At 52.7% G+C, this 15,115-nt stretch overlaps 4 protein-coding genes across 4 annotated transcripts; 1 reads left to right on the forward strand and 3 right to left on the reverse strand.

Annotated features, from left to right (window-relative positions):
* Nucleotides 1-867: 867 nt before the first annotated feature.
* Nucleotides 868-2,493, reverse strand: TGME49_322100 (myosin-light-chain kinase; the record flags this gene model as incomplete). The annotated part of the gene is made up of 1 exon (XM_018783041.1): nucleotides 868-2,493. The coding sequence occupies one exon, from the start codon at nucleotides 2,491-2,493 to the stop codon at nucleotides 868-870; it is 1,626 nt and encodes a 541-aa protein (XP_018634757.1).
* A 4,787-nt stretch (nucleotides 2,494-7,280) lies between these two features.
* TGME49_322110 (hypothetical protein) lies at nucleotides 7,281-8,538 on the forward strand. The gene is made up of 2 exons (XM_018783042.1): nucleotides 7,281-7,551; nucleotides 7,620-8,538. Exons 1-2 carry the CDS (start codon nucleotides 7,356-7,358, stop codon nucleotides 8,441-8,443), a joined length of 1,020 nt encoding a protein of 339 aa, XP_018634758.1. The 5' UTR covers nucleotides 7,281-7,355; the 3' UTR covers nucleotides 8,444-8,538.
* Nucleotides 8,539-9,974: 1,436 nt separating this feature from the next.
* Nucleotides 9,975-10,769, reverse strand: TGME49_322120 (hypothetical protein; the record flags this gene model as incomplete). The annotated part of the gene is made up of 1 exon (XM_018783043.1): nucleotides 9,975-10,769. One exon carries the CDS (start codon nucleotides 10,767-10,769, stop codon nucleotides 9,975-9,977), a length of 795 nt encoding a protein of 264 aa, XP_018634759.1.
* A 336-nt stretch (nucleotides 10,770-11,105) lies between these two features.
* TGME49_322130 (hypothetical protein) lies at nucleotides 11,106-11,585 on the reverse strand (the record flags this gene model as incomplete). Its single annotated transcript, XM_002366714.1, has 1 exon — nucleotides 11,106-11,585. The coding sequence occupies one exon, from the start codon at nucleotides 11,583-11,585 to the stop codon at nucleotides 11,106-11,108; it is 480 nt and encodes a 159-aa protein (XP_002366755.1).
* Nucleotides 11,586-15,115: the final 3,530 nt, after the last annotated feature.

Raw genomic sequence — 15,115 nt, forward strand, 5'->3', positions numbered from 1 at the left:
AGACAAACAATTGAATGGTTGCAGCACGTCCGCCTAACGTTAGTGAACTTCCTGAACACGCCAGTCGGCAGGAGACTAGAGAAGTGTCCTTGAGCTGACAGGGTAGCTGTATAAGAGGTCAGGAGGCAGATAAATGTATCATCAATTTGACCTGCGTATTCATTTCTGCATTCCCTTGTGGGTTCTGCCACAAGCAGTCACATAAACGTACAACCACTATTTTCTCTCGAGCGATGACAATCATGGGTTACTTCTCCTTCAGCAGTTATCTACGTACGTCTGACGAGCCGTGTCTACTTGGTCCATTGCCTGCTTGAATTGTCGGCCTATAAGCGTTACTGCAAGAGACGCCTCATTAGGTGGACTGCCATAGAGTTTCACGCGAGCATCTTCATTTCTCACTGAGCACAGCCGCGCACACTTACAGGTGAAGTCAACCTTTTACACCGTGAACATGACGATGCCCATGCCCCACGGGATTCCTCCAAAAGAAGGCAATAAAACTGATTTTGTGAGGCACATCTGTAAAAGCATAAAAGCTCATGTGTCGGTGTCTAGGCGTCCCCACCGCTCTGTTTCCTGCTGTTCACAGTATTTCCAGAAGCGTCCCACTTTCCCTCACTCGCCATGCACATCGAATGGTACAATCAGCACGCGATATGGAGTACGGACAATCATGTTCATCAGGTGCAGAGCACATCTCTGCATTCCACACACGGCCACGCAAGCCCGCCATTTGCACTGTCGCCTTCGCAGCCGACGATGTCTAGTGTGCGACACCATCTTGCTCGTTGCTTGTCTGGTGGAGACACTTCCGCCATGCCTGGGAGCTCCAACTCTTAGGCATGCATTCAGCCGGCGCTGATCTCAAAATTGATGCGTTCTTATCCGACGCGCCTCTCTACCACCGTCGTCCGTAGCGGCAAGGAACGCGTCGGCAACATCGCTGGGAAGACGCCGAGCTTCCTCGTTCCACTGCAGAAATCCGGTAACGAGGTTCCGAACCTCACGCGGGATGCGCCGACACAGCCGGAAGTTGGGCGGCGGCCTGGTAGTCCTTGCATGCATGACTGTGACCCTCATCACCTGTGGCGGACTCGCGTTAGCGACATTCTGTAACCCGAATGGAAACACGCCACACCACAGATAGAAAAGAAGGACTCCAGTCGCCCATGCATCTCTGTGGGGAGTGATTTCGTTCTCTCGTTGTTCAAAAAATGCTTCTGAGCTGTCGGGGTCCATGTATAGATGAGTGCCCCTGATGGGCAACGAAGCCCCGAAGGGGCTTGAAAAACCAAAATCGCCGATGGCAACCCTTCCGTCTGCACTGAGCAGGACATTCTCAAGCTTCAAGTCATTATGAGAAATGCCTTTTTGATGCATCCACGCAATACTCTTTAGCAACTGGCGGGTAATGTACATCTTCGCCCAAAAGGTCAACGGGTTTTGCACGACCGTTTCGAGGTCGCAAGTAAAAAGAGGAGACACAGAAACAACGGGTAATACAAAAAATGAGTCGCCCGCGGCAAACCACGTGGGCATACCGGAAACAAGCTCAGCATGATGTGGAACGACGAGACCGTGCTCTAGCATTTCGGCCGGGTCCAAATCTGGTAGAGCACGCTTCACAGAATTCTCGTTCGACAGAAACAGTTTCATTAGTTCTGTTCTGGTCCTTCGTTTTCTCCACCATGTCAGCCCCGAGAACACTGCTGCACGAATGAGGCACAGCTTGACTGCCACCGGTGTCACCGATCTTTCCCGGTCGCTTTTCACCTGATTTAGACGTACAACAATGCCCTCGGCTCCCATTCCTAAGAATGTTGCGGGTCCCTGTAGCGTGTAACGTGTTCTACCCCATTTGTTCTTAGCCTTCAGAACCAGGCCTCCTCCAAATGCTGACAACACTGCATGCATGGCTGCCGATTGGTCCGGTCGCATAACGTCTTCCACGGTCACCCGCCGTCTGACAGCTGACACTGTGTGTGACCTGCCACGGCGGTCCACGGGCGTCAATCGAGTCGAAGGCGGTGCATGCGCGGCTTGCCTCTGAATGAAGCTACCTGAAGCAGGCGTGACAGTCTGCTCCTCGGGGACAACACCACTGTGATTCCACGCATCGCCTTCTGGAGTTACAGCGACGAGCTCGTGAGCATTCGCGATTTCGTCTCTCGCTTCTCTTTGTGTCAGAAAACTTTCGGCGTTCTGCGGAAACCCAACACGCACAGATGCCCCTGATTGTTCCCTGGTCCAAAGTTCATAGCCGGGCAATTCTTGAGATGACGTCTGAATGTCATCTCCAGGAAACGTGGCAAGCTCTTTAACAGCGATCGACGGCGTTCGTGGTGCCGAGTCGACCTCTTGAGGGGGCCGTAAGCCTGATCCATCAGTGCTGCTGCCATGATGAGCAACACACCGGTCACACAGGTGGCATTCTATAAGTACAGCGAGAGCGGTAAAGAAACCAACAGGTGACAACAGAGTATTTTTCATCTTCGTACAACCACGTTGCCTGACGCTCCATCCAAACAGGATATAGCTCCCCGCTGGTAGTTGCATTCGAGCGGCGGCGGGTGGCTACTCGGCTGATGTGATATTAAGGAATTTGGGGAGGAAGTAAGCTGCGAGGTATGCGTGTTTTTCACTCGTACAGCCTGGAAGGGTTATTGGCAGGAGACTAGAAACAGGAACGCATTTGATCGAGCCACGTCTGTAGATGGACACAACGACGTTCAAGGGTACTTTGAAGTCGGGATCATGCATCACACATTAGAGGCAACAGTGGCTGAGAAACCCGGGACAATACGCACCTTTCGTTTAAAGCCTGATTTCCGTTGCCACGGTAAAATCTCAACGAATCAGAAGCCAATGAGATCTCTCGCCCTAGGGAACCTTAACGAGAGGTCTCAATCCTGGTCTTGCCAGCGCCCAAGCGTAAATTGAGAGACTGGCTTTACGCCGTCGGCGGTGACTGAGGAAAACGTACAATAATGCCCGTCAAGGGCTGTCCCCCTATGGAGAATCAGTGCTTGCGGACGTTCTCCGAAAAGAATTTTTTATGATTCTTGCCTTGTCCTGTTTAACACGTCCACGGGTTGGTGGGCTGAGCAATACACGCGACTCTGAGTGACTCTGTGCACGGGCTCTGCTGGCTGTGATTCGCGAGTGCCAACTAGCCAGCTGCAGGGGACGGGTCACTACCGATAGAAAAATGGAAGGGGAGCGCACCACGTTGAGAACATTCTTCCGCTCTTCGACGACTCAACCATTAGCGTTAGGAAAGTATTGGATATGTGCCTATGCTAAAGAAGCTGTGAGATGGTGATTCATCTACAAGCAGACGAGGCATGCGCTGGGGGGCTGACAATTCGAGACGAAACGTACACCTGCAGCCTTCCTAATGGCAAACTGTAAACTCTCCTACACAACGGCTACGGGGGGAGACTATCCGTGGCGAGGAACAGGTTGAGCAAGTTCTCCACACAATTTCTAGTACAAGTTTCTTTACAAGCGTTACCGTTCTGCAGCGTCGCCTGCGGACGACGCCATGTTCGACGGCAAAGAAGGTGACACTGTGTATGCCAACGAAATGAATGACCCCCGCTGCCAGCTGCTGTTGTCTTTTCTCATGACATCTTTCGTCGCTGTCATTCTTTGCTTGATGTCGATGTGCCACAGAAAGTCACCGATCTGTCTGTGTCGTGGGACCCAGCATGGTGTAACCTGTCTCGGCTGGTGCGGCTCCTGATAACACTGGGGGATAGCGGGGAGGTGGTGTTTATACTCGGATTCAGACCTCGCACGCACCGCAATCTTGCCAACATGCGGAAACACCTCGGGGTTTGTCCACCTGTATACTAATCCGTATCTTTCTTGCTGTCTGTGTTCCACTAGTAGTCACTTCTGAAAGTAAACGTTGCTTCCCTCTCGAGCCGTGACTACTCTGAATTACTTATGCAGCAGCGTTTGTCCACGTACGCGTGCGTGTCGATACAGGTCTTCACGACCCATGGCCTGCTTGGTGGTAAAAAAAGTACCAGATGTGTCGTTCACACACAGCTCGCTGGGTAGAGTGCCTTATTGCTTGATCCGAACATGCGTATCGGACACAGCACAGCGACGCAGTTTCATGCAAACAAAACCGACCCGTTTACGAGTCCAGCACCACGTAGCAAACGTCGCAGGAGATTCCTTGATACTGTTGGCAAGAAAACAATGAACTTTATCCATGACACACGCTTCCCAGAGAAATAACGTTCCCAGCACTCTGACCCTTAGTGTTCACGGTATTCCAGAAGTCTCGCACCTCCTCTCAGCCACCATGCACAAAGGATGGACCCAGATCTACTAATCACATCCTGCTCATTTGAGAGCTTTTTCAGTCGCAGAAGGCAACTCTGCAAGCAATACCTGACAAAAACACCATCATCTGCGCTGTCTTCTGAGCAGCCTGTGGTGTCCAGTGAGAGGCCCCGACTTCTTGGTTGTTGAATTGGTGAAGCCAACTCCTTCAGCGTCAGGGAACTGTATCACAGACCCTGAGACGGACAACACGCATTCGTACTATCCGCTACTACTTACTGATCAGGCCCCTCGATACCACCAGCGTGTGTAGCGGCAAGGAACTCCTCTGCAACCTCACCGGGGAGACGTCGATCTTCGACGAACCTATGTAAAAATCCCGTGAAGATTTTCCGGACCTCAACGGGGACTCCTGTGCACGAGTGGATGTCGGGTTGCGGCGTAGTCTTCTGTGCACGAGTGGATGTCGGGTTGCGGCGTAGTCTTCTGTGCACACGTAATGGTGAACTGCTTCACCTCTTGCGCCGTCGCGGCGGAGACGGAATCTAATCTGAATGGATACGTTTGACGCCACAACCTTAAAGAGAAGATTTCATAATGCTCATGCATCCTTCTGTGTAAGCATGACGATTTCTCGTCGACCAATGCTTGCTGCTGCGATTCTTGCGTCCATGTAAACATGTATATATCAGTGCCTTTTACTCTCGATTTAACTCCGATAGCGCTCGCCAGCCAAAATACCCGGTTGCAGCCGTGCCTTCTGCGCTGAGCAGGATATTTTCAGGTTTCAAGTCATTGTGAACAACGCCTTGGTCATGCAGCAATGAAACGATCTGCACCAAGTGGCGGGTAATGTACAAGTTTGGCCAAAACGTGAGGATGCCATGCGGCGTGTGCCAATGGATGCAACAACGGGGAGGATGAATTATCCGCTGCCTGCAGGAAACCACCCGGGTATATTGGAAATACGATCATCATCCTGTGGAACGACAAGACCCTGGTCGAGCAGTTCGTTCGGTTCAACACCCGGGATAAGACGCTTCATGGTGCTCTCATCCCGCAGCTAATGACACAGTCCTCTCTTTCTCAATTTTAACCACCAGGACCTCGTCATGTAACATCATTGCCTCGCCGTGTAACCGCACCGGGCCCCCGCCCATGGTTGCACAGCAGGGGTGACACGCGGTATTCAGGCTGAAGTGATTCTGAGTTATTGAGTGAACGGAAGCACACACCGAAGCATCCGCACAAAAGTTGTCATTTAGTAAACTTCGCCCACATCAAACGCACGAGAAGGCAAATATCCATCTTTTTCCATGCACTCGTGTTTCAGGCGTCGGTCTCAGGGATGGGCCGAACATCAGAGAAACGGAGGTGGAGAATCACGTCTCGATCCACTCCCTTTGTCAAAAGCCTAGTTTTGGATGACACATGACAGTATACGAGAAACAGGGGCGGATTAAATTTCTTGCACCCAGCCCCGTGTTTCAACGTTTTCTCTCTATCCCGACTCAGCCTGCAGCCAAACGGAGATGACAAGACTGGCTTTGCCCCGTCGGTAGCTGCGTGCACTCTGCGCATATGGCATTTGAACCAAGATATGCAACTATGTGTCTCCGTGCAAGTATTTAAATGACGGTGCCTCGTGAGTGCCGGCTAGCCATTTACGGGCCACTGGTCACTATCGCCAAAAATGGACGGGGAACGTAAGAAGCTGCTGCCACTAGTCCACACGTCTATGACTCCATCGTTCGTGTAGGGAGCGGGGTGAGTCGGTGATTGAACTGGTGCTGGCGGAGTCGCGACGAGGTGAATAATCTTGAAGCGCACTGGGTATGAGGTGTGACTGGTAATTCCAGTCGCAAACGGACACAGCCGCAACTTTCCAGATGGCAAACTAGCAACTGTCCGGCACAACAGTTACGTTAGGGCTGTTGCCGTAGCGAGAACTCGGTCGATCAGGATCAACACCCCATTGGTTGTACAGGATTTTTGAGAATGGCTATCTGTCTTGTGTGTTCGTTGCGTATGATGCCATGTTCGAGGACCAGTGATGGAATACTGTGTGCTTCCATGATATGACTTACCACCACTGCCGGTTGTTTTCGTCTATCTCGACTCCCTGCGTTGCTGTCCTCTTTAACTGGATGATACGGCTCCGCAGAAAGCGACAGATCTCTAGACACTGCGTCGCGGAGAGGATCAGTATGATGTAAGCGGTCTCGGCAGGTGCGTCATTGGATATCAGCGGAGGGGGGGGAAGGAGGGCGTTGGTGTTTTCCCCTACTATTCAGATCATGACCTCCGCGTATTCCTGGCCAATGAATTTCATAAGCCTCATGTTTGGTAACACATGTTCCGGCAAAATGCGCCCCCCAGCATGGGTGTGTCTCTCCGGTCGAGGAGCCGCTGAGTATTGATGCGGTTCGAGACTGGTGGTTTCTCCCGATAAATTGGAAAAATACGCTAACCCCGAACACTCCTTGTATGCAGCAGCATGGCCAAAGAGCGCGATGAAGCCTGGCCCCCTTGTTTAAAACAGAGGCTCACCTTCACCAGGGTTACCGCGTTACAGCAGAGCGAGTCGGACATTGGAAGCCGGGATTGCCTGCCGTTTCCACAGCCGCCGGTCTGCTCTTGCAGCTGAACAAAACACAGACGAGTTCTGTGAAGAAAACATCTGCGTCGACCGCTCTCGTTTTTTCAGAGAAATCTGGAGAACAGTTTTGAGGCCTATGCCGCCAATTGCGCCCCATTGATACTCGACCGAACTATACCAGGCACACCTAGGTGGCGACCTGTGTTTGACGCTTCGTAGTCAAGGAAGTCGCAGTGAGGAGAAGGCACGTGAGGACGGGGCGGCAAGAGCGAGAGAAGAAGAGAGCGAAGCCTGCGAGGGCGGCGGCTGGATGGTGAGTCGAGTGGCAGCGCTCGCGCCAAGCGAAGAGAGAGTTGTAGTGTTTTCACAGCTCCGAGACAGCTGGCTCGGACGCGCCCGGGCTGCAGCGACAGAGGAAAGGAACGATGAGTTCGCCAGCCTGGCCAAGGGTGCAATGAGAGACATTACAGCAATCATCTTCTCTCGACAAACGAGACAGGGCGACCTTGAGGGGAATCCCAGATATCGGCAGGAAGTTAAACTGAACCGTGGTGCCTGGGCGTGCTTGAAGTACGCCCACCGGCGTCTCGGGGCTGCGGACGCTCGGCCCTGGGGCACCCAGTTGAGTGCACTCGCGAGGCGGGAGTCGGGTGAGGGCGAATCTTGCTCCGTGTCCTTGAGTCAAAGTCGAGATGTGTTCTCGATTCGCGACATGCAGCCTCTCGCGGCCTGCGCTGCAGCCAAGAAGAGCAGCGGCCAGTCGCGATCTCCCCGTGGCCAACAAAGTGGTGGGTACACTCGCGCCTGGGACACTCTCGTCCCTCCTGCGACGACGAAAAGTTTCCAACAGAGACGGACTGTGCCTCGCAGCAAGGGAGAGAACGATCTCGCAAAGTCGAGAACAGCGGTCGCGTCGCTCTCGAAGCCGGCACTGGAGCACCGCACCGAGGAGAGACAGATGCGGTGGGGCCGGCAGACAAGGACGAAGCTGTCCCTGGAAGAGACCGCGCTCTTGCCGAAGTGTCGCCGCTGCCCCGGAGACGTCCCGAGAGAACAGGCGCGACGAGGACACGGCGAGAGGAAAGGCTGTATGCGCCAGGGGGCAGACTGGCGGAGGGCGAAGAGACAGGAGAGAGTAGCTTCGGGGACAGGCCGCTGCGTCTCGTCGACCTGGCGGAGTCGCCTCTTGCTGTGCCAACTCGTGACTCAAGTGGTGTCGGCGACTGTCTTGCCTACCACTCAAGTGAACAAGGCGACTTTCAAGGAGGAAGCGGTTCTCGCTGTCTTGCACGACGCGCGTGGGTGCACGAGAGGGGCGGCGGGGGGCGAGATTGCATGGAGGAAGAACCGACGCTCCTGTTGGAGGAGGACAACGATTTCTTCTCCTTCTTCGGAGAGAACGACGTCATTGCTTTCCAGGGTAAGACAGAGGCGCGGCCTCGCGAACAGGAGTTCGAATCGGACTGGCCACCTTCTCCCCAGCCCCAGTCTGGCTCGACGCAACCCTGGGAAGGAGCGGGAGATGCGGCGGAGAAAGGATAGAGTGGCAGTGACGAACACTACATGTGCGACGAGGTAGAGGACATCTTGTCTGAAGACGATGACGAAGAAGAGGGCATTTTGAAACCGCTTTTCAGGTTCGTTCTATCTGTGGCGATACGCGGAGGGGCGTATGCAGCCTATCTGCTGATGGGATATGCGCTGATTATCTTGGCCACGACTGGATTGTGGGTAAGCTCGTCTGCCGCTGGACGGCAGGGCCCTGAAGACAGTGCCTTGGAGCTAGCTGCTCGAGACGCATGCGATGCGAAGCTCTCCTTCCGTGCAAAGGGCGGAAGAGGCTACGATAAATATGGGGATTTCTATCAATGAACAGGTCCCCCCGGTTTGAAGGTCACGCTCAGCTCTACTAGGGGGTGCCCGGCAAGGCCGTTTGTTTTCGAAAAACACGGATGCTCATCAGGTGTGCTGGACTTCTGCACGGCAGGTTGTTGAACGAACCGTCGTCAGCATCTCGTGCATCTTTCTTTAAGCGTTGATTATGTGCGGAGGGTGTTCCGGGTTGTCTTCTGCAAGGGTTCTTCATCTGCTATGTCTAGGACTAAGAACGAAAAGACTGGAGGTCTGCTCGAAATGGACATAGGAAGCCTAGTTAACGTATGGAATCGAAAGTGGGACGCAGCCACCAGGATCTCGAACACGACTACCTGAGACGGCTAGAGCAACGACTCGAGAGCTGGGCAGCAGGCTACCCAGTTAGCGAGAAGACCGGCAAATATACCCAGCTATCTACTTACACACTTTCCCCTACTGATCTGTCTCCCATCACTTTTAGTTAGGTCCATAAATCAACAGATTGCCGTCTAAAGCCATGACAGTGCGGACGCGTTAACGATTCTGTCTTCCAGCTCGCAAATAAACTACATATTAGAGTGAGCGCATATAAACAAGTGTTAGGCGCACCTCTCGCCACGTAGCAAGAAAATATCACTATTCTAGAGCGGTCAGTATAGAATATATTACTTAAAGCTGACCAACCGACTTAAATAGTACAGGGTTGTACTGTGGGTTAGTTTCAATGCCCAAGGCAGAGCACTGAATTTGACACCCCGGGAACTTTTCTCCCTCAGTGGTTATCCACGCGTGTCTGCCGTCCCGTTTATCCACGGACCCTGGCCTGTTTGTAATTAAAACGTCGATCATTTCTTACTCAGAGCTACCTCCAGCGGAAGATTCGCTGGGGTGATCAATGCGACGATTCTCATCCTGCACAGAGCCATGAGATACAGATTTCCTCGGTGAATCCAAATCATTGAGAAGGTGCAGACGACCCCGTCGTCTTCCCAGGGATTTTTTCAAAATGTTTGGCAGGAAAAAACAGTGAACTAACTACGCGACAAGGGAGTCTTAAAGCACAAACACTCCCAGCCCTTGGGCTTCTGGTTTAGACTGCATTTCTAAAAGCAATTCCACTTTTTCGGCTGCCATCTTGTCTACTGGATGGTACCATATCAGTCACGGACTACTGTGATCATCGGAGGGATAGAGGCCTCGCAGACCACAACTCTGCAAGTCACTCCTGGCCACGGATGCCAGTAAGTCCTCTGCCGATTTCGTAGATGAGAAAGTCGATTGGGCGGCCCGACTTGCCGGTTGTCAGAATGGTGAACCAATGGTTCGTTTTTGGGATCACTGTCGCCGTGATCTGAATGTGGCAATTATCCGTGTCACACACTCGCTGAGGAGGTCGCTGCTTCTGAGACTGTAGCAGCAAGGTAGCAGCAAGGAATTCGTCAACATCATCACCTGGGAGACGTCGCGCTTCACGGCTCCACTGTAGAAATCCGGCTATTAGGTCTTTCACCGGAGAGGGGAGTTCCTGGCAGTGGTGAGATGATGGCGTGGGTTTAGTTGTCTTTGCCATTGTCACCAGGCGGTCCCGCAAATCACGAGTGGAAAGGCAGGCTTGCTCACGCGAAACGACTGGGTAGGATCTACACCATATCACAAAGACGAGAGTTCCCAGTGCCCACGCACCTGTCCCTTCATTTGCAACTGTTTCTACTTGATTATTAAGGCATTCCTCCGCAGCATGAGGGTCTAAATAGGCCGCTGTGTATTTCAGTCTCGCCGACGTTCCAATTTGCACTCCGAAACCCAAATCGCCAATGACAGCCTTCCCTTCTTCACTGGGAAAGACATTCTCAAGCTTCAAGTCATTGTGAGCGACGCCGTGACGATGCAGCCACGCAACAGACACCACCAGCTGTCGCGTAAGATGCAACTTCGCAGCACGTGATAGACGGCTCCTACCGACAAGAAAAAGATCGCAAGTGGGGACAGGGAATAAAGCGACACGGGGAAACATCTTGTAGTCCGGGCCAGCACGAAAACCGGACGGCAAGTTAGTAACGCGGCAAATATCCAGCGGTAGCAGAATTCCGTGTTCCAGAGCCGTTTCTGGTGTCACGCCTGGCAGAAGGTTCCTCACTGCGCCTTCGCTTGAGACAAAGCGTTCTGGAGTCTGATCTAGCACCTGTTGTCTCTCAGACGCAGAAGCGTCTCTTAGAGAATTTAGATTCCTGACGCTTATCTTGGCCGCCACCCGTTCTGGCGCACTTGCTGTGTCCGCTTGCACCTTATTCAAACTATACACAATTGCCGTTGACCCAATTCCCAGGAACCGCGCCGGTCCTGCCAAATCTCAGGTTTCTCCGGTGAAAATAGATTCAGCAGTCAGTTGAAAGCCTTCAGCAAATCTTCTGTCGAACTCATTTTTGGCTTCAATCTGATGCCGCGACAAGCCTGCCGTGACAAGAGGTCGACTCCTCACAGCAGCAGTGATATCGCCCTGTCCATGGAAGTCAACAGGAGCGTTCAGGACCACAGGCGTGGCAAGCGAAGAGGGGCTTTGCATGAAACTGCTTGAAGCTGCAACAGGAGGCGCGGTCTGTCCCTTGTGGTCGGCAATCCCTTGGTTCCAGTAATGTTCTTCCGACGTCACAGAGACGAGCTCGTGGCGTTTTGTCGTCCTCGCTCTCGCTCCTTTCTTTGTCAGAACTCCTCTGATCCCCGGCGCAAGGTCCTCACGCACTGACGCCCCTTCCGACAACTGCTCCCCTGTAGTGCGGAATCGCGGCAATGCCCCTGATCGTTCCGTGGCCCACGATCCAGTGTCATTCATCTCCCGGCTGGACGTCCGAGGACCACTGTCGGTATACCCGGCATGGGGCTTTACAGCAGCAGCCAACATTTGTGTTTCCCTGTCAGTCCATTGTGATTCATTAATAGAGCTGCTGCCATAATGAGCCAAACACCGACCTGGCGGGCAGCATCCTATAAGTACAGCGACAACAACGAAGAAACCAACGGGAGAGAGCAGACTGTTCTTCATCTTCAAGCGCTAACGTTGCCTGGCGCTCCAACGATACGATATATAGGTCCTCGACACTAGTCGCATACGAACTGTTGGACATGGTTACTCGGCTGACGCGATGTTTCGGATTTGAGGGAAAACAATAACTTGCGAGACATGTGAGTTCACTTATTTGCTTAGCCAAGTCCAGAGGTATCAGCGGCGAAAGACAGTGAGGACGACCGAATTGGGTGTAGTCGTTTTTGTGGATGAAGACAACAACGATCCTTGGTATTGGCGGCGTTAACCCGCATCGCACATAATAACAGCGGAAACATTGCCGAAGGAACCCGGGCCGACCACACCCTTCGTCCAGAGCCTGCTTTCGGTTGTAACGTTAAATGCGCGGAGTGACGGGAACCAATGAAGTATCTCGCCGTTTGCCGTGAACATCAACAATTAAACTGAATTACAGGTGATCCGCAACCCAAGCTCATCAGACAACACGGCTGGCTTTACGATGTCAGCAGCGACTACAAACAACAGAACACACATACATGCCCGGTACAGAACCACTGCCTTCAGAATGTGGCCTGGAAGCAACCTTGGTGCAGTCCGTGCCTTTTAGTCTGTAACATCACCGTGGACGTATGGGAGTGTACATGACAAGCCCTTCCGAATGACGTCCTGCAATGAAGGATTCCCAGGGAGCCGGCTCGGAGTCCCGGGTGACCCACCCAATGTGGGGCACGGGTCTCTGGCGACAAGAGATGGAACGGGAACGATAATGGGTGCGAGCAGTCGTCGGCCCATCATTGACTCCATCGTGAGTGTAGAGAGGGTGATGCGTTGTAATTATGGTGGTTTTGGCGGAGGGGCGTCTTGTGATCGATCTTGAAACGCACTAGGTTCGCTCGGCGCGGCTTGCAATTCCAGTAGCAGACAGACAGGGCTCCACCGCTCCACGTGGCAAACTGGCAGCTTTGACACAGCAGCTATAAAATGTGGGTTTTCAGTGTTGACAAACAAAATTATCAAGTTCCGCCGTTTTCCTTGGACTCGACTGTTCATATCCGTCACCAGTCAGCGTCCTCAGCGTACGACGCCACGTTCTCGGGCAAGTAGGTAACACAGCCCAGTTGTCGTTGTTGTATCTTCTGCTCTCTTGCGTATCTTTTCTCCTTCGATTCGGTACTGTAGATTGGCAGAGAGCGAGAGAATGACAAGTACTATGTTGCGGAGAGGATTGACATAGGATAAGCGGTATTGGCTAGTGCGGCACCTGTTGCAGCTGAGGGGAGTGGGCACTGGGGCGTTTATCTCATGTACCCGGAACCTGAGCGCTGCCTGTTTCTTCTTGGCAATCCAGTTCTACGGAAACCTTATGTTCGAGGATACAGACTCGTACAAGTGTCGCTCGAAGGGTCGGTGCGAGTGTGTCTGCGGTCGATGAGCCCCGACGTTGAGATGCGATCGGTAGACGCCCAGCCTCCCCCTACTCCTATTGGAACACCCCAACACTGAACCCTCCCCACATTGTTGCCAGACTCCAGAAATCAAGCTAAAAACCGACTATATTGTCTGACGAGTTACTTGCCTCCGACTCGGTTTCCCGGAGACAGAAAAGGGTGCGGCAAATGCAAATGTGATACTACATCGACAGCCTTTGGGCTCCTCCCTCAGGTAACAGACCCACAACCACGTTGTGTGGTGAGGCTACGAGAACGAAAAGGTCGGTATCTGTTACATGTGCTTGTGGAGAGAACTATCTCAAACCGGCTCGGGTTCTACATCAGACATTTGCGCGCCTTACGTGCACAATACAAAACTGAGACACGGACACCATGGTCGCAGCCTGTGCGTGACGCATTGTAATCGACGCTGCATTTTAGCCGCCAGAGAGCAGGCGATGACAGAGAGGGGGCAGACGAGGGTGCAGCGAGACGCTTGCGTCGACTATTTAGTGAGTGTGCTTCGTTCGAGGAACGACTGTGAAATTTGTGAACGCGACTAATTGACACGAAGCCAGGGAACCGGCCTTGCGCTGGTACGGGAGCTGACTCGTAGGCGAGGAGGCAGACAAATATATACATCTACCTCCAAATACAGATCTTCATTCCCTTGTGGGTTCTATCAAAAGTAGTCGCATCCACATACAAACATTTGTGTCTCCAAAGTCATGGTAATCCGGAGCTACTTATCCCGTAGCAGTTACCCATGTGTGTGCGTATCGATCCATCTGAACATGGGGCGTGGCCTGCTTAGTAGACCACGAACAGATCCGGAAGAGACACATTTGGGCAGACTACCTTCGCGCTTCATCCGCCCATTCGCATTTTGCATACTGCACACCGACGCATATTTCCACGGTGAACTCAACGCTTTCGGAAGGCACACAAACTTCCCCTTTCATTGTCGTACGCGATTCATCGAAACAGAGCTCAACAAAACTGATTTCGCGCTGCAAGCGACTCCGAGCGTTCCCACCACTCCTGTCTCTTGGTTAAACGGCGTTTCTAGAACCACTGTACTTTCCCGTTGACATCAAGCATACTGTATATTGCCATACCGATCACGGATGATCTCTGATTGATGAAGAACTAGGCCCCGCTGTTTACATCCTTGCGAGCCACACCTGGTCTTCATAGCGGCAACTGCACTGTTTCATTCTCAGTTGAGGAACTCGACTGGGCGGCACCGTTTTGTTGAATGTTTGTTGCTGGAGTGGTGGCTCCAGTGGTTTGTTCTTTAGATCACTGTCACTGAGATCTGGATGCGCGCGGCCTGACGCTTCCTTCTGCCGCAGTCGCCGAAGAGGTCGCTGGTTCCGAGGCTGTAGCGGCGAGGAATCCTTCAACGACATCACGAGGGCGGCGTCGATCGTCAGAGTTCCACTGGAGAAAGCCGGTTATGAGGGCTTTCACTGGAGATGGCATCCCCTTACAATGCTGAAGTGGAGGTGCAGGTCTAGTGGTCTTTGACATAAACACCACATTTTGCCACAACACTGCAGGAGGAAGGACAGCCTCTTCAAATGAAAAGAACGGGTAAGATCCGCACCAAATCACAAATATGATAGTTCCCAGAGCCCATGCATCTCTTTCCTCAGTCACGACCGTTTCCGTTTTCCGTTGAAGATATTCTTCCGCGGTTTGCGGGTCTAGAAAGGCAGGGGTTGACCGGAGTTTTGTTGAGGTTCCAACTTCCGCTGCGAAACCAAAGTCGCCAATAACAGCCTTCCCTTCTTCACTGAGAAAGACATTCTCAAGCTTCAAGTCATTGTGAGCGACGCCGTGACGATGCAGCCACGCAACAGACACCACCAGCTGTCGCGTAAGATGCAACTTTCGCAGCACGTG

This window comes from Toxoplasma gondii (assembly GCF_000006565.2).
Source record: "Toxoplasma gondii ME49 unplaced genomic scaffold asmbl.25, whole genome shotgun sequence".
NCBI lineage: Eukaryota > Apicomplexa > Conoidasida > Eucoccidiorida > Sarcocystidae > Toxoplasma > Toxoplasma gondii.